Source organism: Clarias gariepinus, chromosome 12, assembly GCF_024256425.1.
Source record: "Clarias gariepinus isolate MV-2021 ecotype Netherlands chromosome 12, CGAR_prim_01v2, whole genome shotgun sequence".
NCBI lineage: Eukaryota > Metazoa > Chordata > Actinopteri > Siluriformes > Clariidae > Clarias > Clarias gariepinus.
Window position 1 is genome coordinate 20,701,940 of NC_071111.1, and position 24,021 is coordinate 20,725,960.

Consider the following 24,021-nt stretch of genomic DNA (forward strand, 5'->3'; position numbering starts at 1 on the left):
GGTGAAGTGATTTTGTGTTCAAGCTAAAGCGTGCTCCTGATATGTACAGTAGCTTCTCAGAAATCCTACTCTCACAAAGGTTAAAATAAACCAGAAATTAAGCATTCATTCATCTTCTATACTGCTTTATCCTTAGTGCAGGGTCGTTGGGGATCTCAGGAAACTTATAGCAAAAGGCAGGGTACACCCAGGGCAGGGTGGCAATCCATTGCAATGCACACACACAATGGGCAATTTGGGAACGGCAGTTAACCTAATCTGCATGACTGTCGGAGGACACCGGAGTAACCTGTGGAAACCCACCATTCAAGGGAAGAACATGCAAACTCTATGTACACAGACCCGAGGTAGGAATTGAACCCTCGACCCACCGCTATTAGTTTAGCTTTCTTTTAAATATTGTTTCATGATGTGTCATTAAAAATATAAATATCAGAATGACTCCTTATCTAAAAAAAAAAAAAAATCTAACTCTGTTGGCATTGTGATAACACTTAGCGTTCATGTCAAACCGGGACTTGTGATGGGAAAAAAAAAAGTATAAAAGTGATCGACATTTCCAGATGACTTTAAGCACATTACGGTGATGAGACTCTTACCCACAGTTAAACATTCGAATGGGGCAGAAGAGACGCATCTGTCTGTGAGAACTGTGCACACAATTAATTATTAACACCTCATACAGTCTTGACCTATCTCCAAGCCATTTCCACATGCTAAAGGAGTTCCTGGGAGGCCGGCGTTTCAAATGTGACTCAGGTATCCAATGGTATCCAAGCACTATACAGTATTATACAGTATATAAAGCTAGTTATACGGTATTCTATCATACTGTGCGATAAAAAGTCCCGGTTTGACCTGAACACCCCTTTCTATATGCAGACACCAAATCATGTTCTGAGCAAGAAACTGACTCGAGCTGCTATTTTTATCAGTCTGCCACTAGGTGGTGGAGGTGTTATATTTTTGGATCATCCTAAATCCTTTGGTTAAAAGGTCTTGGCTTGTTTTCAATACTAGCAGTGCTGACTGCAAGCCAGCAGGTTTTCTCAGGAGGTCTCATCACATTCTGTGTGTGTGTGTGTGTGTACGGCAATGATCTCACTTTCACTATCAAACATAGGTATTTTTTTTAGTGTTGATTTTTTTTTTTATTATTATTAAGGATTTTCAAATAATACAGACACAATCAAACACCCCCACCCACCCACCCACAGCGCTGAAAAAATAACAATATGCAATGTACAAGAAAATATAAATCTCTGCCTGCTGAAGTTAAGCAAAGCAAAACAAAACATGATGGGAAAATAGAAACCTCTATTAAAATAAACATTAAAATTTTTTGCAAAAAACAGTGGAGAGGTTTCCAAAATTTGTCCGACCTATGATTAAGATCATGAGTTAGTTTCTTCGAGGGAAGAAAAGATGACAGCTGGGATATCCACATAGTATTAGTAGGAACCTGGGGAGTGGACCACTTCAGCAAAATGCATTTTTTTGTTAAAAATGAAAGGGTTGTAAACAAGAGCTTGGAGTGCAAGTCAAAAAGGCCTTCAGGAATATGATTTAACAAATACAGTGCAGGAGACAGAATAAAATGTTTTCCAGTTATCTCTTGAGTTACAGGGTGAACCCCCTTCCAGAATGATTGGATATTGTCACAGGACCAGAATACATGAAAATATGTACCCCTATGTGCTTTACATTTAAAGCAAAGATTGGAACTGCCTGGATACATTTTGTGAAGACGGACAGGTGTAAAGTAAATTCTATAAGAAAATGTGAAAAGATACTGTTTGTTTGTTTGTGTAAAGATACTGAAGTGCTTTTTGGGAAAATGCCTTCACAAATTGTGGTCCAAACTGCTGGATTAAATGATACCCCCAGATCCTGTTCCCACAGTGATTTTAGAGAGTCATAGGCTAATAAAGCATAGTACTTAGAGGTGGACCTTTAAGAGCTTTAGTTGAAATGATGGTTTCTTTCATTTCTGATAAAATAGTATGAAATTTGTTCTGCCTTAATAGGGATTCAAAGAAATGCCGGACCTGTAAAGAAATCTACAGAGAGGATATTAAACTCTGCTCTAATTTTTTCAAATGACTTCAGGGTATCACAAGCCAAAAGGTCTGAAAAATCCGACACGCCCTTAGAACCCCATTCCGACAGCCCAATACTCCTAATCTGAATTGGATAATCAGGATTAAATGCCAAGGAAGAACGGACAGAAATAATGTGAGGAATGCCCAAATATTTTTTCACATCTTTCCAAACCAGTAATGTATTATAAATAATTATATTATCAGTGAGACGTTTTATCTGATCGATATTATTAATAAACCAAAGGGATTCTAATCTTCTGAAATAACAAAACAAGGATTCAAAGTCAATCCATAAAGCGTCCTGCCTATTCATAATCCAGCTTGTTATAATTTTGAGTTGAGCAGCCCAATAGTAAAGCTGAAAATTGGGCAGCGAGAGACCCCCTAAATCTCTTGGTTTACAGAGTTTAGAGAGACCAAGATTTTGATTATTCCAGATATAACGAGATATAGAAGCGTTTAGTGATTTTAGTGTTGATTTTCAACCATGCAACGAATGTATAAACTGTATAAATCTATAAAGTAATTTCAAGCTTCTAGATTATGCAGAATTCACTATTAAATCATAAGTTTCTCTCTCATCGTCTATACCACTTTTTCCTATATACAGTGTCACGGAGGGCTTGAAGCCTATCCCAAGCAACTTAGGGCATGAGGCAGGGTATACCCTGGGTGGGCTGCCAATCTGTAGCTGGGCTAACAGACTATGGGCAATTTCGGGAACACCAAGTCTTTGGACAGTGGGAGGAAACCAGAGTACCCGGAGGAAACCCACCAATCACGGGGAGAACATGCAAACTTCATGCAACACAGAGGCGGGACTCGAATCTGGCTGGGAATCGAACCCGGGCTCTGGAGGTACAAGGCGAGAGTGTTAAACACTAAGCCACTGTGCCACCTTTCATGGGTTTCTATTCTTGTATGATGGACACAAGCAAAAAAATCTAAGAAAAACTCGTGCCCTTAATTTTCTCCTTATTTAAATATCTGCATTTTCCTGCTTTTTAAAAATGCTTTGGTTACACAAGGGGGTTCATGACATTGTCAGGCAAAAACAAAGTGGTCATTTGTTAAAGACCCTTCTCCAGCTCAGGGCCTAGCGCTCCCTCCAGGAGTCATCATATTTAGTAGACATATTGTGCATGTAGACATATACAGTATGAAATAGAAAAACAAGCTCTGTTGGTGGCTGTTTTTTAATATTAAGTGAAGCGAATAGTTTTCATTATAGTGAAAATGTTCGTACAGTAACCTGAAGAGCTCAATGTAACATTTCACGCTGGACCGCTTTCTTTATCATGGGCAATTTTAAAGCTGATGATTCAACTACAAGCTGAATCTACAGTATGAGTGATGTTATTTTTAGTTACTTTAAGGCAATAAAGGTAATAAAAGCAAAGGGAACTGAATACAGACGTCACATCTGATTCAGCAAAGGAGCGTGGCGGGATGTGGTTTGACAGTATCAGGGTTGGGCCTGGTGTAGCTGTGGGAAAGGATTGAGGATTCCACCAAACAAAAACCCGACAACTGTGAGTAAAGAAAAAGCAAATCAAGTTCATTAAATACAAACGTAGACAGGCAACTCTGAATCGGTCAGACAGACATTTTTATTTAATATTCAATAGATACAGTATATGTTTTTGTTCGGTCTGGTGTTGTGGTGACTCCCAATTCCGTACTTTTCCCCCTTATCTCATCTTTTATTTATTATTAAGTCACGTCTGGTTGGTTTTATTGGCCCTTCAAAAATTTAACTCTCCTTTCGATTTTTTTTCCATCAGAATTTTTTTTTTGATTTTTTCAAGACACGTAATAATCTTATTCTTATTTTCACATTACTTATTTTCCTATTATATTATTATTATCCTAATAGTCATGTCTCAACTGTCCTTAGTATAGTTAAAGTTATTGAAATAATTTATTTATTTATTTTAATTTTAATTATCCTTTTTTTAATTTTATGATCTCTAGATTACATTTCATGAAATGATTAATTATTGAACTTAATTATGGTTAGGATCAATAAGATTAATGTGGTCAAACCTTGATTACATTAGATTTTATTATTATTATAATTATAATAATAATAATTATTATTATTATTATTTATTAATTATATTTTAAAAGACTGATCATAAAATTTTATTTTTAATTCAATATTTTGATTCATAAAATAATTCTATTTTAAATCCTAATTTAATCATGAATCTATATAATTGACATTTAACAATATATATTGTATATATACTAAATATTGGTTAGTATATAATTAGTATTTATGAACACAACCATTATTGATGAACTTTGGTCATATAGTGTAATATAGAGTAATGGTGTTAGCTGTACTGTAGTATTAAGGGCTCATTTTAATATTAATATTAAGTTAGTATTCAATTTTCTTACTTTTTTTGTTTAAGCGCTCTTGTATTTTCCCTAATTTAATATACTGAAGAATAGGTTCTTGCCGTTGCTTAATTTTGAGCTTGAATTGGTCTAGTAATTTTGTCTTAGGCTGGATCCTTTATTATATCTTAAAGCACTTTTCCTCTTGTTTAATCTAGGTTATGGGCTGCACTCGTTTAGCCCAAGAGCGCTCAAGAGCTGGTGCCCACACCCTATCCCATCCAAATCGGTACAATTTTCATCTAGTTAGAGAATTGGCTGCTCATATTCGCCAACTGAAAAAGATGGTACATAGTTTCAATAATGAATTTAATTATTGATTATTGATCCCTATGATTCTTAGCTTTAAAAAAGGGAAGTCTGGTCATCTGTGTTCTGTGTCTGGGAAAAATGGAACTGACAGTTATTTCTATAGTTTTTCCTAAGCATCTATTTTGTATATTGTTTTTCTAATATAACTTTTGAAAAGAATCGTGCGTGGAGTAAGACGAGAGAGGAGTAGAGAAAGAAGGCTACTGTGTAGGATGACTTTCACACACATGCGTGTGTAAAACACACACCCTAATGTAATCACTGCTCTGTCAGCAAACTACTTTAACAAGGAACCCCTCTAATGATACTTGCTTTTGTCATGCCTCAACTGTCCTTAGTATGCATAAAGTTATTGAAATAATTTATTTATTCATTTTTATTTTAATTATAGTTTTTTTACTTTTATAATCTCAAGATTACATGGCATATAATGATTAATAATTGAACTTAAATACGGTTATGATTAATATGATTAATTTTGTCAAACCTTGTTTACATTAGATTACATAATTTGAATGATTATTATCTTTTTTTTTTCTTCATTAATTTATTTAAAAGACTGATCATTAAACTTTTGATTGATAATATAATTCTATCTTAAATCTTAAATTTAATTATTAATCTCTATGATTTAAATTTAACCACTGACATTTGACAATATATAGTATATACTTTATATACTATATATTAGTATATAATCAGTATTTATAAACACAACCATTATTAATTAACTAGTGTAATATAGAGTAATGGTGTTAGCTGTAGTAGTAAAGGCTCATTTTAATATCAATATTAAGTTAGTATTAAATGTTCTTAGCTTATTTAGCCCGAGGATTCTCCTAAGAGCTGGTGCCCACACCCTACCCCATCCAAATCGGTACAATTTTCATCTGATTAGAGAATTGGCTGCTCATATTCGCCAACTGAAAAAGGTGGTAAATAGTTTCAATAACGAATTTAATTATTGATTATTGATCCCTATGATTCTTATCTTTAAAAAAGGGAAGTCTGGTCATCTGTGTTCTGTGTCCGGGAAAAATAAAACTGAAAGGTATTTCTAGAATTTTTCCTAAGCATCTATTTTATGTATTGTTTTTCTAATATAACTTTTGAAAAGAATCGTGCGTGGAGTAAGACGAAAGAGGAGTAGAGAAAGAAGGCTACTGTGTAGGATGACTTTCACACACATGCGTTTATCAAGTTAGAATAAATAAAAAAAAATCTTGCAAAATGCAACAGTTGCTCACAATGTAAGGTTAAACTGTACACATAGTACATATCAATGTGAGCTAGGTGGCTGTTAGTTGAGTTAATGTGGCTTCTTTGGGACCTACAATGTCCATATTAGTCGTTGGTTATATACAGTACAGTTAATTATATGACATTCTTCTTGTGAGATGTAAAAAGCATTTCTATAGAACCAGAGAACTATTAAAAGTTAAGCATCAAACCTCCCTATTTATCATAAATTTTACTTTATTTTCTGTGTCATTGTCCATGTTTTAAACAAGGTGAAAATAAAACATACACAAAAAAATCAGAACAGAGTCCCAAGCTTTTAGCTTTCCTGTTTATTTCAAGCTTTATTCGAGTGCATGATAAACATTGGCATTTGGCTATTAAAGACAGTTTTAATCAAAAATTGGTTCATAACCAATAAAACGGCAGTGATCTTCTTCTTAATGGGAATGTAAGAAGACTAAACTATCAAGGAGTAATAAACCTTGTACCTTTAGATCAGAAATGCACAATTCTGGCTTCCCTACTTTTGCATACCAGTTAAACCTTTTTGTAATCTAGAGAGGTTTTTTCAGGAAGTTATATTACCAGAATTGCTGATATATATATATATATATATATATATAGATAGATAGACAGAAAAAACAGTTGGGATTGCACATATAAAAATAAAAGTTTCTTATATAAAAGAATATCCTGAGAAATGCTAGACACGACGAACCTGCCGCTTTGTGCCAGTAGACAAGTTTGTCTGAGTCATTGCTGCAACAATAAAAAAGAATTAATCAATTTATTAATAATAATACTATAAATAACAAATAAATAAATGAAAATTAAAAAAAACAATAAATTGTATTTAGTGTTTTATTATTTATTTAATTAGTGTTTTCTGAATACTGTGTTTGTGTGTGTGTGTGTGTGTCTGTTTATATGTGTGTACCTGTAAGGTCAAGTTGATAGTTAAACCTCCCTGAGCTGTAAGGCACAACCCCTGATGTGTTCTGCTGGTATAGCGCCTCAATTTCCTGACTTGAGATGGTACATCTCCCTCTCCCACTGCCCTACACACACACACAAACACACACCAATTTTACGGTAACATTATTCAATTGTTCTGTTTTTATCCCTTCTTTAACTTGTAACCAAAATTTTTGTTCTTTAATATATTTTGAACTAGTTTTAGGGGAATTAATTTTAAATACACAACCTAGTCAAATGATTTGTAGTCGTAGCAGGCAGTTACTTTTACTGTGTCATAAAAGATAAGAGAGGCTAAAGTTCCATTGTAAAAATGCATGTAACATATCAGTTTACAGTAATGAGGGCATTTCCACAACGCATACTTACACAGGACGAATTGTAAAGTGTGAGAGTTTCTTTGTTATAATTACATTTTTTGAAGAATCATTTTTCGTGAGAGTGTTTTCTCTCATCTCATTTCTCCTCAATTTGGTCACCTGCCAATTCCCACCCAGGAGTCACCTCTCCCATCATGCATCAGTCACCAATCAGGCTATCACAGTTGCATGCATGAGCTAGATCACAGATAGTGGTGTTTTGATTGACAGAGGAGTGAGAAAGTAATTATTGCCTTAGGTCCAGTCCAGTGTTTTAACTTTGATCTTGCAACAAACATTTTTTGTTGCATTTTTTCATCCTGTGGAGTTATGAATTAGAATTTCTCTTACTTTAACAAAGTCTTTCCAGTGGCCGTCCATATCTTTAAACTGCCAGCAAGCTTGGCACAGCGAACTGTGGAGGGAACAGCGCAGTGAGATTGGCAACAAACAGCACACAAATTTATGAATTCAGACTAAATAATTAAGTTTGGATCATTTTTAATGTCACATATCTACAAATCTGTGACTTTAAACAGTGTTTTAGACATCATTGTGGAGCCCTACCTGCTATTGCTTTCATTTGCCTCGATTCTCCGGATTGCTCTTTTAGTCTTATAAGTGTTATTGATCTGGTACATATCTGCTCCCGCTGTGGGAGGGGAAATGTGCCATGTTAAACACCAATAAACTGCGAGTGAGTTATTGGTTAAAGCTGATATACAGTAAGACTTACCATTAAAATAAAGACAGTAGCTGTACCGTCCAGCTCTGAAAGCAAGCTGGCCCTGAGGATTTCTCAGATACTGCCTTTCTATATCTATACTGTCCAGAGAGGAATCCTTAAAAACACACACACACACACACACACACACACACACATACAGTTCTATAAACAACTCTGATACATCCTTTATTAAAGATACATTACTCTCTAAAGACAAGCGCATGTGAAGACTGTGTCTCTGTCTAGAAGGTGTATCACTTACTGGTTTCTGATACTCTGTCCACACGCCTTCATCACCCATAAACTCCCAGGTAACCCTAGTGGATGGATTTGCAGAAGCTGTAGCTGATGGAAACTGATTTATGGTAGATGTCGACTGTTGAGAAGTGTTAAGACTGGACACACACACACACACACACACACAAAAAATACAAAGAAAAGAATGAGTTTTTTCTTTCTACATTCACTTTAAGGAATATTCAGTTTGTCTTCTTCTTCTCAGCACCTGTGGTTTACATAGACTATGGAGTTAAACTTTGGCCTCCTCCTCATTTTCCTTTGTTTGTAAGTGGATAGGTTTGTTTGCGTCATACCTGTAAAAAAAAAAAAAGTTTAAACAAATTTTAGTGTCATTTTTATACAGTATGTGTTTTTTATACAGTATGTGTTTTTTATACAGTATGTGTAAACAACCACAAAACTCTTATTAAAGGATTACCGGAGAAGTCCAGTTTGTATGTATAGCTTCCAAAAGTAAACTGGAAAAATCCTGTGGGATTGCCATTATACCTCTGCTCTATGTCCTGACTGCTTAACGATGATCCCTGTGAGGAATGACAACCACGAAACGTGATGCATACTTTCATGAGTTCTTAACTGACAGTGTTATGAGACTATGAGCATAAAATATTCCTCTGCTCTCACCCGTACCCCATATTCACACCAGTGACTGTTGTCTCTGTAGTACCAGCCAATATCTTCTGTTTGGTTTTCAGGCATAAACGATAGTCTCCGTACAGCGAGGTTAGCAAAAGGCCCACTTATTGTCATGTCGTCAAAGTCAATACGAAGAGACCTGTCAAAAAATGTTAAAATGAGCATGTTTATCAGAACCTAATTAAATGCGCGCAGCAAAAGGATGCAGATAGAAAAGTAATAGAAAATCACCCATGGTCTGTATCAATGGTGATCCCTTTTGCTCCTGGCTGGCAGTAGTTACACTCAATTATATGATCATTGTTTATCATAAGCCATTGCTGTCCATCAGACAGCTGCCACTCGTAGTGTTTTCCTGTAAAAAAGTAAATACATTTAGTCTGATCCACAACATTTAGTAATATCCTGCTATATATGTAAGTATCCTCTTCTTTCAAATCATTTCCTACGCTAAGTGGCATCTTAGCTGTTGGCGTTCTGTGAAGTTCAAATCTGAGGTGTGCTGTAGGGCCACTGATGGGCTTCGAGTAAAACCAATGGACTATATATAAAGAACTGGACAAACCCACCGTGACGTCCCCTATAGGTTTTTTGATGAATGGTTTTGAAGCTCAAACGTTGGACCTATAGTCGTCAACATCTTAGCTGGGGCTGACTCTAAACCTTGAGTTGACTTAGACTCATCTTAACCTTGGATATTCCATAAATGTGCAAATGGGTTCCCACCTACAGTACGTAACTCAGTTACCACTAGCAATCTTGCTTTATCTTACCAATCTTGGCTTTAGCTTAGCTAAACATTTATTCATATGCGAATGCATTTAAGTAAACTTCAAACCCTCATTCAAGCATCATCAAACCATATACTGTATGTCATCTTGTGTCAACTTCTACATTTCTTGTGTTAAGTTAAACTACAATGATTACTGTTAGCTGGTAATTGAGAGTAATGCATAACAGACAGCTAGCTGTCATTAGCTGTCTATTGCATCACTGTATGCATCACTCATATAGCTGTCACTCAAATTGGCCATGCCTGTGAATATGAATAACGTTATGGGTAAATATAACTTTTAATTGATGAGTTTCCTCGCCACCCGCTTCTGACAATTGTTATAAATAAGTGGAATGCTTCCGTAATTGATTTTAGGTTTGCAGACATTTTACTGTACATACCGTGCTCTTCAAAATGTATTGTCTTGATCATTAATTGCATTGTGTAATACACAACCTACAAAAATCATAATTTTTATAATCTCTGCAGTTGGGTTTGGGTCGTGTGTTTGGCATGATGAACTGGCAACTTAAAAACGCATGGCACATGAACATACACACTCACACGCTAGGAGCAATTTAAAAATGTTAATCTTGAACTGTGGGAAAATAAACTAAGTACCCAGAGGAAACATACACATAGTACACAGAAGAGGGAGAACAGGCAAAATCCACATACAAAGACCGGAGGCAGAAATCAAACCCTTGACCCTGAAGGTACAAGTTCACAGTCACTTTAAACTAAAAGCTGACCTCAAAACAAAATTGTCACTTTTGAAGCTCTCTGATCATTAGATATAATATTTTGCCAAACCTATTTTTTTTAGTTAAAACACTGAGCACAATATCTGTTTTTATAAGCATAACATATACAATGCATAAAATAAATAGTGTGTTTTAGTGATCTCACCTGGAGCATTTGCTTCCTGAGGAAGTGCTGGGACATGAAACATGTCCTGTATAAATAAAAGAGGATATATTGATCTGGCACATGTTTAAATTTTGAAGCCTCTACTTTTTATTTCAAAGTTATATTAAAGTTGTATTAAAGCTATATTTTTACTTATTTCTAGGCTAATAAATAAAGTTTCACTTACCAAATCTATCTTACTACGGTCTGAGAATAAAACACCCAACAAGAAGAGAAATGAATCTCAAACAACTGGTTAGACCACTTTGCAGTTTTCAGATGAGTTAAACAATTAAATAGCCTAACTTAAACATTCTTAAAATCGTACAAACAAGTCCCAATAGCACAAAACAAGTACAGAAAAGTACATTTAAAAAGTTATTCTTAGTCCACTATCTGAAGATTGAGTAAACCAGTATCAGGATTGTATTGTTGAAAGAGAATTTAACTCGCTTTTGGAAATGGAAATCTAACGAACGTCATATACTGTATGTAAATGTGGACACGGTGTGAAATGGAAATACACCCTGGATACGACATCATGTATATATGGTGAATAGGTGTAATATATCCATAAAAATAAATGTTTTCTATAATTTAATGATTTAGGCGGGAGTCTGGTTCCTTTTTAATTAAACACAGTAGAGGAGAAGAGGTCTGCTTGGTACTGTGATATCTGGACTATTAGATTTGACTGAAGTCATTCTCATCTTAACCAACATGAATCTATTTTGTGAAGATCATTATTTTGTGTTAGAAAAAGAATCTAACATATTAGAATATTGAACCTAATATATTAACAATAAATAATCTAACATATTATCTATATAAATAAAAAAATGTTTGTCTGTACATTGGTCAGAACTTGCTCTGTCGAAGATATTTTTACATTTCGTCTCTTTGTGCTAAAACATTATTCACATTTAAATCTAGACTTAAAACTTATCTGTTTAGCTTTAGCATGTTGCTACGTCTGAATGGACTGCACTGTATTTTATGTTTATCTTATATTTTTACCTATTTCATTTTGATTTTAAATTTTGCAAACTGTTTTTATTTTAAATCAAATTAATAATTTAAAATAATTTAAAAAGTTTCAAAAAATTTAATTTTATGAGTTTCTTCTCTTTTATGTACAGCACTTTGAATTACCATTGTGTATGAAATGTGCTATACAAATAAACTTGCCTTGCCTTGTCTGTTTGTCTTTCTATATGTCTGTCCAGCCAGATTTTGTCACAGCATCACACAAAATTGGCTGAACAGAATTTAATAATACTTGGGCAGTATATAGGTATTTTTCTGACGTTAAACCAGTGCCATGAATGAAATTAAAATGTTAAGTAGAAGTGAAGCAGAACACATAACGCATCAGTCTTTTGGTGGCAATATTAGTTAAGTGATCATAATGTTATGGTTGATCTGTGTATCAATCAATCAATCAACCAATCAATATATATACATACACAGTATAAATACTTTTTCTATTCCTCTCTAAGTAAATTGTTTTCATGTAAATTCTATTTGATGTCACGTGACAGCCATAAAAATACACTCAGAGGAAGAGACCACATACTGTTATACAGATAAGGGGACAGTAGGAGAGCTACTCAAATTGCTAATGTTGTTATATAGATGGAAGTTACACAGTAACAAGAACACTATGCATCCTACTGTATACAACAGAGTGAGATAACCAGCCCCGCTCTCCCCGATTATAAAAGTTAAAACTCATATCCACAGAAAAGTAGAAAACAGCGACTGAAATGTCAATTTGTTAAAAAATAAAGAGATATTTAGGATAAATTCATGACAAATCATCGACACCTTACCCCGTGTGAGTCGCTGAGAAACGAAAGATGAAGAACAGAAACGAAACCGATGACTAAGAGAAAAACGTTTAACCCTTCATAAACACCATTATTTAGCGGCAGTGCAGGTCTAAACACACTGGGTGAAGAAGAGGCAGTAGATAGACGTGGAAGAGCTTGTTTTTTTTCCTCTTCTTGTTTGCTTTCGGTTTCCTTTCTGTTTCAGTAATTTTAATATGACAAGCTAGCGCGTTGTGCTGCGTCTGACACTAGCTAGCGTGATTAGCACTAAGAGAGAGAGAGAGAGAGCTTTGGCTTTTATATTTTTATATAATTTGAACCCAAAAACTATTATAAATCCAGCACAGACCATGTGTGTGTGTATAAGTGGTGTGATGTGCTTGAGTGTACCATACAAACTAAGCTTCCTGACCCACACTCTCTCTATACTGTATACATACTGTAAATACCAAGCATTCCTGGACCAGTTCTAGAAAGTTCTCTGACAGTCATTGACGTGAGCAATGCAGTCTTCTCTCTGTTACTGTCATTAAAGCTGCACCACCTCCTGAGGATCAGCACAGAGAGAATGAGGAACATCTTCCTCCCACAGGCTAAGGCCCTCAATAAAGGCAACACACATACATACACACATGTAAACACATACCTTGAACATTAGTCACATACCCAACATTCCTCCTGTATAAAGTATTGTAACTATGCCTACACCTGCGCATACTGTATTTGCATGTTGTAGGTTATTTGCAGATACAGGTTCAGCCACGTAAATGTAAAATGGGAGGCTTGCGCCAAGAAGGGACATACGACGTAAAACCTGTGCCAAGTTGTGTGCGGCTCGGAGGGTCCGCTGTGGTGACCCCTTGACGGGAGAAGCTGAAACAAAGTTTTATATATAGAGTACTCCAAAAAATTTACACACACTTCAGGAAAAAATAAACTTATATAAATATTTGAATACTGAATTTATTGAGACATTATACGATTAATACAAATACTTTTGGCCTCTACAATTACAAAAAGTGCTCAAAGTGGTGGCCATTTCACCAGAGTTCAGGAGATTGTCTTGACCAGGACCACACCCCTAAATACACTAAAGCAACTGCCATGTGATTGGTTGATTAGATAATTGCATTAACGAGAAATTGAACAGGTGTTCCTAATAATCCTTTAGGTGAGTGTATATCCCACTCATCTTCTACACCACTTTAGTCTGTATTCAGGGTCGCGGGGACCTGGGGCCTATACCATACTCACACACTACGGGCAATTTGGGAATGCCAATTAGCCTAACCTTTGGACTGTGAAAGGAAACCGGAGTACCCGGAGGAAATCCGCCAAGCACAGGGAGATCAAGCAAACAGAGACAGAAATCGAACCCAGACCCTGGAGGTGCAAGGCGACAGTGCTAACCACTACACCACCGTGCCGCCCATACATATATATATATATATATATATATATATATATACAGTGTATATATGTGTGTGTGTGCCCCGCCACACCTTAATACACTTACTGGCCGGCCCTGAACCCAGAGAGAGACGCACATGCATGATGTGTGTGACGTTCTCTGTTTATTATCAGTAAAGAGAACATATTTAAGCTTTTGCCAGGTGCCCTGTCCCACACACCAAAAGAACAAAAATCATTGACATCATAGGGAGAGCCGAGATACAGACGGACGATAGGAAACACATTAGCAATTTCTGGTTAGACCAAAGGGTTTCAATGAACACCAGGTATTTGCATATACAATACTGTGCAAAAATCTTAGGCACATGCAAATAACTGCTTTAGAGAAAAGATTTCTCTGAAAAATGTTTCTACCTTCAAAAAATACTATAATTCATGTTTTAAAAATTTATTAATTTATAAATTATATTTATTAAATAATAATAAAAAATAACTGAATACTTTTGTTTTGTTTATTAATTAAAGAACCTAAAAATCTGTGACGACCATGTTAAAAAATATAGTCTCAGGTATAATTTTTGCAGTTTTATGAGAAAATGCTAAGCATCCTACAGAACCAGCCACAGTCCTTTTAAGGACATCTGCTTATTTTTTGTTTATTTTTTCATGCATGCAAAACCCAGGCGCATTTACTGTAATATGCTGCTTTCTTTTCTGGCCTACAGATCCTTCCTGTAAGATTAGATAACAATTTTTGCTGGAATAATAATGTCGACAGTGAGGGTGTTGCTTTATGGACACAGGAAAGATGCACAAAATCTGTAAGAAAACCTTACACTCATAATATGATTAACACAGAATATTGAAAAAAATTATTTCCTTATCCATTACAACAATTCTTAAATGCGTAAAAAAACGTATAGTACAGCACTGTATTGCAAATTTTATTTGGCTTTATTTAATTATACACTCCTGGCAAATGGCATTTTTATATTTAAAAATAAATGAAGATACAATAAAAGAAAGAATACTCTAAAATATAGTACTTTCAAAGTCTTGAGGACTTATGGCTTGTAATGTTTTTGTCCAAAAAATCTTGGGCATTATAAATAACTTCAATCTGTAATACCAATCACCATAATCACTTGTAAAATATTTTTTTTCTGTTTGCCTGTAAACAGCTTTGTTTGTGTATTATACTCACATACATTTACACAATATGAAGTCTCTTTAAATGGCAGCATAAAAGAATTGTGTAAATTCTAATAAATGCTTATCATCACAACCTATTCACACATGCTTTAAATATAATTTCTCTATCCTTATCTTGTGAAAAAGTCTGAGCTTTGCTGAGAAAGGCATCACTGCTTCACACGTCTGATTTTGCGAACAGCTTGAGTTGTCAGGTTGGTTTGGATCATCTCTGTTCAAAAGAAAACAGAAATAGTCCAAGTTAGCAAACATCCAACACAAACCTTAAAAAAGTAATTAAATGACTTCATTATTATGATTCATTAATATTATACAACTACAATGAAATTGTGACAAGCATTTCTTTGTTTTAGCTGCTAATCCATCCTATCTGTGGGCAGAACTAGTTTCTACACTGGGAAAATGTAAAAATGCATGTAAACAGCTGAACTATGTACCACAACTTCAGAATCTGCCAAATGTCTTCTGCAGTCAAACAGGGGTTTAACTGCAACATAGAAAGTTCTTAGAATTATGACATTTTCTTATAGTTTCACCTTAAATTTAGGACTGAATCTTAGTAAAGATAAAAATGATTTACAAAACATCTTAGCCCTAAAAACAGCTCCTAAGGTAAACATTGTTAAGAGCAGAGAGAGGACTTTTAAAAGGCTCAAGAGGTTCTATAGCAAAAGACAAAATGGCAGAAAGGAGAAATATTCTCCAAACACTAAATGTAAAAGTAAACACTGCTCCTCTGTCCAACTTGGTTTACTTATTCTTTAACTTCCTTCCATCTCTCTTGGATTGTTGGCTACATACCATCTAATAGTGCAACCTAAATATACTGTCATGAAATCATGTAAACTAGTAAAAGCTGAGCCATTTTGCTCCCATCAATCTAAAATGCATTACAAGTAATAAAAATCAGTATGGTAAATAAATGTAAAAACTTAAATATAGTAACTACTGTGTGGAAATTTGGTTTCTTCAAACGTATTTCAACATTTTCATCATTTGGCTGTTGAATTATCTTTGAGATATTTAGTCAACAACAGAAACTTTGCATAAAGTAGTCTATGTCACGATTATACAATTTCTTCATATACAAACATTATTTCACTGTCTATTCTATTATTATATATCCTATTTTTACAAAGAGTGCTTTTTAAGACCTTTACAGAGGTCAAGGATTCATGCATTATCCCTAGCAATGGGGTCAACCACACCTCCTCACTAAGATAAAGGTTTTTGTACTTTCCTTATTCAGTGTTGCTCTGAGAAGTTTCCTAATTCACTTTTATTCTAGAACGCCCAGCTAGGACTTTTTAAGCTAATACTGTATACTGTATGAGCTCTCTGGGAGAATTCTAAAAAGCTTTGTGAATACGGGCCCTGGGGTTCCCTTTTTTTTTTTTTTTACTTGGTGCTGCTTACCCTTTTTTACTAAAAAATTGTAGAAAAAAATAAACAATTCACTGATATTTCATCTTCCACCATCTTTTACCAGGGGTGCCCAAACGTTTGCATGCCACTATGACTGCTAATCATTAAATCACTTTTTCTATCAGCACTAAAAGCTGTTAAACTGTTTATTTAGGCCTAAATGATAACTAATAAAAACAAACTAATCATTTTCTGTTTGATGGTAAGTGTTATTTTATAATTAATATAATAATAATAATTTTTTGACCACACTGGTATTTTGAAATATATTGTCTCTATTTTCATTAAGAAATCTGAAAATTTTAGTTTTTTTTAAATAAAAATGATGTTATATAATAATAATAATGATGATAATAATAATAATAATAATAATAATATTAATAAAGAAACAAAAGAAAGTTCTAGAGAGAAGTCTGGTAACATTCTGTTAATGTTAAAAAAACTTACTTTTGTGAACATTACTGTATTTTTAAAAGTCTCTCTTCATTAAGAAATTATAATATTAGCATTTATTATAAAATAATAATAATAATAATAATAATAATAATAGCAAAAAAAACTGAAAAAAATAGAAAGGAATCTGGTGTATACTGTTAATGTTAAAAAAAAATTCGAACCTTCGAACAAAAAAGTGTAATTAGCAGGAATGTTAAAGATAACTAGGAATCTCTTGTTCCTGCTCCATCAAACGCCTCATTATAAATAACTGATTAGAACAAGAGTATTGTACTGTATGACAAGAGTATAAATATAAGTTTGCTGTCATACGTGAGAAGTCCAGCTTGTACTGATCTTCCTTAACAGTGAAGGTCATGGTGCCCTGAGGATTACGCTGAAACTCTGCCTCAATGTTTGCACTTGATAATGAACAAGAATCCTAAAAGAGAGAGAGAGAGAGAGTGAGAGAGATTTCACAGATCTATCAAAGAGGGAGAGAGAGAGACACTGAAAGCATGTAAGATTTTACGTGCATATGACTGGATTTTAAAGGACGCAACATACTTCTTTTATCTATAACCAGAAACCTAAAAGGAAGCGTCTGCATTTAAGCAGAAGTTGTACTTTCTGTAGTTCTAGCCTTCCACATTTCTCAAATGCACACTTAAATCATAATTTCACTTAAGAGAAAAGTAAAGTTTAGGATCACAAAGTGTGAATAAAAACTTGCACACTACTTTGTGTGAGGTATTAGGGCTTAATTGTATTTTTCATAAATATGGCCTTCATGATTCTGTTTAACAGTTGTTGTGTGCAGTTTTAAAAAGTTGACATCATTAAAAAAACTCTGTGAGTTTTTAGAGTCTTTGCATATTTCTGCAAATTTTCTGTAAATAGACGGCTTACTCGAGATTTGAAGTTATGCCAGTTTCCTCCTCTCCCACTGAACTGCCACACAGTAGTCTTCTTAGATATAGATGTGTTCATGGACCGCAACATATTTGTCAGTGTTTTCACTCTATTGTGAAAAGAGGGCAGATGATTAGGGAGATTGGTTTGAGTTATTGCAGGAATATCTTATCTTATTGATCTAAATTAGCAAACATGTTTGGTCTAAGAATATCACGTACTACCTAGCTATATCAGAGAATAGCTCTAAATAGGAAGATCCTCTGGGTTTATTCTTCTTTCTCTTCCTGTATCCTTAGACAAAATCTTGTCATTGCAAAGCATCACGGCACATGTGGAGCAATGTTGCTCAGGCACCGTCTTCACACTCAGGCTTCTTAGATGATCTGATAGCAAAGCTGCCCTGCCACATTTTATACATCTTAAACATAAATCTATTCTGATTAACTATTTATGCATTTTCTTTGATAAAATCCATGTACAATGTATCATCGGAAACACTTTATACCAGCTGTCAAGCATGGTGGTGGAAGGCTGATGATTTGGACTTGGTTTGCAGCCACAGGACTGGGAATCCATTAGGACATTGATGAAAAATGTCACAATTAAGTTGGGACAAATATGAGGCCATCCGTGCTGAAACCTGGTGATTTACCAGGACGATGATCCCAAATACACCAGAGAATTAACATTTGAATAGATAGAGGTGACAAAATAATTGTGCTGGAATGGGCCAAGTCAAAGTCCAGACCTTATTTTCCATGGAATTCTGTGGCAGCATCTTAAGAGAGCTGTGTCTAAACAAATGCCCTCATGCATCAATAAACTGGAGCAATGCTATAAAGAACAGCGGGCTGAAATTTTAACAAAACAATTTGAGAGACTTATAAACTCAAACTAAAAATATGTTAAAATTTATTTTTAATATGATTCTCATGAGAATATGTTAAGGCAAAGGTGACACAACTGGTTAGGGCTCCGGGTTACTGATTGGAAGGTTGGTGGTTTAAGCCCCAAGACGGCCAAGTTTCCACCGTTGAGCCCCTCAGCTAGGCCCTTAACCCTATCTGCTCTAGGGGTTCTGTATCCTGGCTGATCCTGCTCTCTGACCTCAGCTTCCTAACTGGGATTTGTGTTAAAATAATTTCACTGTGCTGTAAAGTACAGTACATGTGACAGGATATAAACCATTAAAAAACTTCAAGATGAAATGATAAGCAATGACGCTACATACAGAAAGACCGTGTATTCAAGACTGTGTCAGCAAACTTTACCCGCCAGTCTGAGGAGAAACATACTTCGGACGCCTTCTGATCTTCCTCTTGTGACCTGTGGACATGTTTTCCTGACGCATGCCTGACAAAACACACACACACACACACACACACACACAAATTATGTCCAATTACACCTCAAAGTGTACTAGATATAATGCATTTGAAAAACAGGACAGCTTCTACATCTTTTACTGTTTTGCTTTCGTTTCTGTTCCACACACCTTTAAATTTTATCTCGTAGTTGGTACCATTCATGGTGAAGGGAACAGTGCCATGTGGGTCCTTCTGGAACTCGCTTTCCAGCTTGGAGTTATCGACTGGATTAACTTTTCCCTGTGGGTCCTGCAAATAAATTCAAAACCTGTTTAAAAAGCATTCCTGTTCCACACACACACACACACACACACACACACACACACACACACACACACAACAAATATAACCCTATAACTATCTATGATATAATGTAATTTGATAGAAATTCACAATTTTAAAAAGGGAACCTATTAACAATGTTGTCACAAAGCAGCTTTACAGAAATTAAAATGACGGATGTAAACATAAAATTTTTTATAAAAATAAATAAATAAATTAATTAATAGCTTTATTATTTTATCCAGTTTATTTCTTAATTTTTAAAGAATATAAAATGTTTTTAGTTTACAACATGTTCATTTAGATCAAGTCTTTTGAAACAAGCTATCATTGAATTTAAGTGCAGTATATATTGTTTTGTACTTTCCATGAATCCATGCTAAAAAAAAATGCTCTTTTGCTACTGAATATTTACATATCCTATTCTTACTATATTTGTCTTTCACCTTTAGAACGTACAGTATGCTGTATATGCACACAAAAGGATAGGGGTGAGAAAGTTATGACTCGGGTGGAGCTGAATTTTCTATTATTTACCTTCTTTCCATATACATGCCATCCGTGATTTCCTCGGTAATACCACAGCCAATTACTTTGTCGGGAGCCTTTGCGTCTGACCCGCAGGTTCTTCTTCTTTAAGATGCGCATACGTGTAAAGTCGATGGACAGAACACTGCATGTGCACATGAAACAATTGTGGTGGTTCATCAGAGTGTTTTCTTAAAATGTAAATTATTAATAAAATTTATATTAAATAACAAAGCTTCTGTATCTCAAACAGACTCTTGGCCTATTCTTCAGTGATTAACAGTTAAGCCATGCTTTTTGTTCTAATATGGATCTAAAACTAAATAAAGTGAGTCACAAAACTGCCAAAGTACAGCTACTATTCAACAACAGTTAGTTTTGAATGAGCAATATGATTGGACGAGAAGGTCTGTATGGTCTGTCATACTGAGGAGAGAGCAGCTACCAGACAAAATGCACGTATTGAAAACTAGAAAAACATCTGATAACGTCATTTAATTGTTTAATTTAAGCATAAGCCAAGCTAGAAAGCTAACTAACACAAGACTGATTCTCAAATACCCCTGTAACCCCTAAACAAGGGCACTACTTTGTGTGTGAAGCAAGTGATTATACACTCTAGTGCAATAGCGTTCCAATTAACAGTATTTGGGATTTGACCCCGGAAAACAGAAGTTAACTGAGCCAATATTCTACAGAGGAAGAAATAGAAATATGTAAGTAAGAAACCTAGCAGTGAGCCACCAATGCCCAGCACTATTACCCAGGGCAATAGTAGCTCAGATGGCTAAGGCACGGAGTAACTGATCGGAAGGTTGGCGGTTTGAGCCCCAGCTTCACCAAGTTGCCATCATTGGGCTCTTGAGCAAGGCCTTTAATGCTATCTGCTCCAGGGCCACTGTATCATGGCTGCCCCTGTGCTCTATATAACCCCAGTTACACTGGGATATGTGAAGAAATAATTTCACAGTGCAGTAATGTATATGTGGCAAATAAAGGCTTCTGTTAACATATAGTCATCCTTTCACCACATAACAGATATTATTAAAAGTGTTATAATAACAAAATAAGTGTTGTCATGCAATTTTACACTGGAATACTACCCCACCCCTTCTCTTCATATACTTTTCCTATACTAGGAATGTCGATCAGGAACAAATATTTGCATACATACCCACAGGGAGTGTTGTAGATCCTAATGCCTTTAGTATTAGGTCGTGAGAACTGAGCTTCCAGGATATAATCATTCGCCACGTCCTCCCAGCCATTGCCCAAATCCAACTGCCATTTAAAAGGTTTGCTGCTGTCTATGTCACTGTCTAGAAAAAAAATAATAAAATATATAAATTTTTTGTAGAAGCCAGCTGAAAATGCTTTAAAGCTCACAATGCAAACAAGCCCAGACGCTTTTATCAACAGTCTTTTCAGTGCCTACAGTATCTGCAAAAATGCATGCCATGGCTAGACTGGAAAGCGAAAAGAGATAAGGCTTTGTGTATTGACAGGTGATGAGAGACACTTTATTTGTTGGATGTTGGTGTACTACATAATTAGCTTTTAAGAGTGTTTGAGTACCACAACAATATTATTGAATGGAAAATATAAGGTTCCAACTTAAAACCTTTAAATGATTAATATAAGACACATGACCACACATACCAGATGAGGAGCTGCGACGACGTTCTCTGCGACCTTGATTCTTCCTGCCATGGCTCCTCTGGTCAGATGGGGGGTTAGACTCAGGGATATGTTTGAGGCGACAGCTGGCACCATAGCGACACTTGCCTTTCAAAAAGTACTTGCATATGTGCAGGTCTGGACATTTAGTGCCATTGCGACAGTGGCCTTTGTTGTAGTATGTGCAGACCTGCTCAAAATATATATATGATTAGTTAGTGTTCTTATTAGAATATCAGTTATTTCAAATCATATATTATAGTACAGTACAATATACTGTACAGTATATGTACAATTACAAACCATTTATATGCATTATCTGTAACATACACTGATCAGCCATAACATTACAGTTCAAAACAGTAAGCCCAATATTGTGTAGGTTCCCCATGTGCCACTGGAGATTTGGGGACTTTCAAGGCCTTGGGACCTTTGCATGCTGGGTCCAGACTCCAGGATATGATTGAGGCGACACTGTTCAGGTGTCTTTCTATGTGTGATCTATTTACCAGCATAAGTAATTACAAATTAGTACATTAGTTAAAAAGCTACAAAGCACAATCCTAATGCTGAATCAACTATTAAGCTGATGAGATTAGATCAACAGCGTTGAACAACAAATGTAACATGGCGGCGGTACGGTGGTGTAGTAGCTAGCACTGTGGCTTTGCACCTCCAGGGTGGGTTTTCTCTCTGTACTCTGGTTTTCTCCCTCAGTCCAAAGACTGCAGATTAGGTTCCCAAATTCAATTCAATTCAATTCAATTTAATTTTATTTGTATAGCGGCTTTAACAATTGTCATTGTCGCAAAGCAGCTTTACACAATCAAAAGAATTATTTAAGTCTGTATGGAATGTAAGTGTGCATGAATCAAGATGAACAAGCCGCGGGCGACAATGGCAAGGAAAACTCCCTGAAATGGTCAAAGGGAGAAACCTTGAGAGGAACCAGACTCAGCAGGGAACCCGTCCTCATTTGGGTGAAACAGAAAGTAGAAATTGATCTGCATTTATACTGTGTGTTAGATGACAGGCAGTTTAGCACATTGCCCATAGTGTGTGTGTGTCTGTGTGTGTGTGTGCGTGCGTGCGCCTTGTGATGGATTGTCCCCGCGACCCTGTACAGGATAAGCGGTATAGAAGATGAAGGAGACATGGCTGTGTATACTGTATGTGTGTAATGTTAGCCAATCCAGTCCATCACAATGCACACACACACACACTCATTCACAGCACTATTAGTGCTGCTAATCTGCATGTCTTTGAACTGTGGGAGGACACCGGAGTACACAGAGGAAACCCACCAAGCACGGGAAGAACAAGGCACACAGACCTGAGGCGGGGTGCGAGGCCACAGTGCTAGCCACTATGCCACCATGCCGCCGTGTTTAATGTTAGGACATATTTATTTATTTATTTATAGTGACTCTTGAATAAAATGCTGAGTCATGAAAATGTTTGGAGCAGATTTGAGACATTGTATCGGTGTCGATTTGGACTTGCCATATGCATCAACTTTTAAAACAGTGAAAAATCTTCTTAGTTACTGTATCTGAGATCATAATAACAGATCCAGAAAGCGAAGTGTGAACAGAAGTGATGTGAAACAAAGGTTGAATGTGAAAGTCACCTGTGGACTTGCAGAGTCTGAATCCGATCCTGAATCCGATTTAGGCTCTGCATCTGTGTCACTGTCGCTGAAATCCGACCCACTCCTGTCTACAGAAAGCGAAATGCAGTGAAAGGCAGTGAAAGGCAGTGTTCACACCAGCACTCTGACTCTCGTGTGAATAAAGTCACATTCAGCTTCTAACCGGATTAAAGGCAACAGTGTCAACATTTACTACAACTCTCACTGAAGCGGCAAACTAACATAAACATTACAACAACTTATGCCGTTAAAACTATTATTAAGAAATATTTCTTTTTAGCGAAACGTACCTGACTCGTCCTCGTAGTTCGAAGCCATAATTATAACTCAACAGAAATACTTTCAATTTCATTTCGCCCAAAAAATGTTGAGCAACACCGTGACTCAGCCTGAGTGCCAGTCTGGAATAATTACAGGTCATTTTTTTTTTTAAATCAAGCATAATATAAAACTATAATAGGTTCCACAAAAACATATAATATATAATATGAAATATTTATAAAACTTTAATAAATAGGATATTAGTTTTATTCGTCGTAAC

The 24,021-nt window shown here is 35.5% G+C and overlaps 1 protein-coding gene across 6 annotated transcripts; it reads right to left on the reverse strand.

Moving 5' to 3' along the window:
* Window positions 1-6,388: 6,388 nt before the first annotated feature.
* On the reverse strand, window positions 6,389-23,887 carry LOC128534180 (protein mono-ADP-ribosyltransferase PARP12-like). Of its 6 annotated transcripts, none has more exons than XM_053508496.1 (13): window positions 12,576-12,765; window positions 10,931-10,950; window positions 10,744-10,789; window positions 9,291-9,414; window positions 9,048-9,198; window positions 8,842-8,947; window positions 8,629-8,716; window positions 8,386-8,518; window positions 8,133-8,238; window positions 7,964-8,048; window positions 7,748-7,811; window positions 7,000-7,120; window positions 6,389-6,821 (listed from the first exon to the last, which is right to left on the reverse strand). In XM_053508496.1, the coding sequence occupies exons 3-13, from the start codon at window positions 10,784-10,786 to the stop codon at window positions 6,766-6,768; spliced, it is 1,077 nt and encodes a 358-aa protein (XP_053364471.1). In that variant the 5' UTR covers window positions 10,787-10,789; window positions 10,931-10,950; window positions 12,576-12,765; the 3' UTR covers window positions 6,389-6,765. The 6 variants fall into 6 exon arrangements, with proteins under 6 accessions (XP_053364471.1, XP_053364472.1, XP_053364473.1 ...); XM_053508497.1 differs by having other exon boundaries at window positions 9,054-9,198; window positions 12,576-12,759; XM_053508498.1 differs by having other exon boundaries at window positions 7,964-8,039; window positions 12,576-12,759.
* Between the last annotated feature and the right edge of the window lie 134 nt (window positions 23,888-24,021).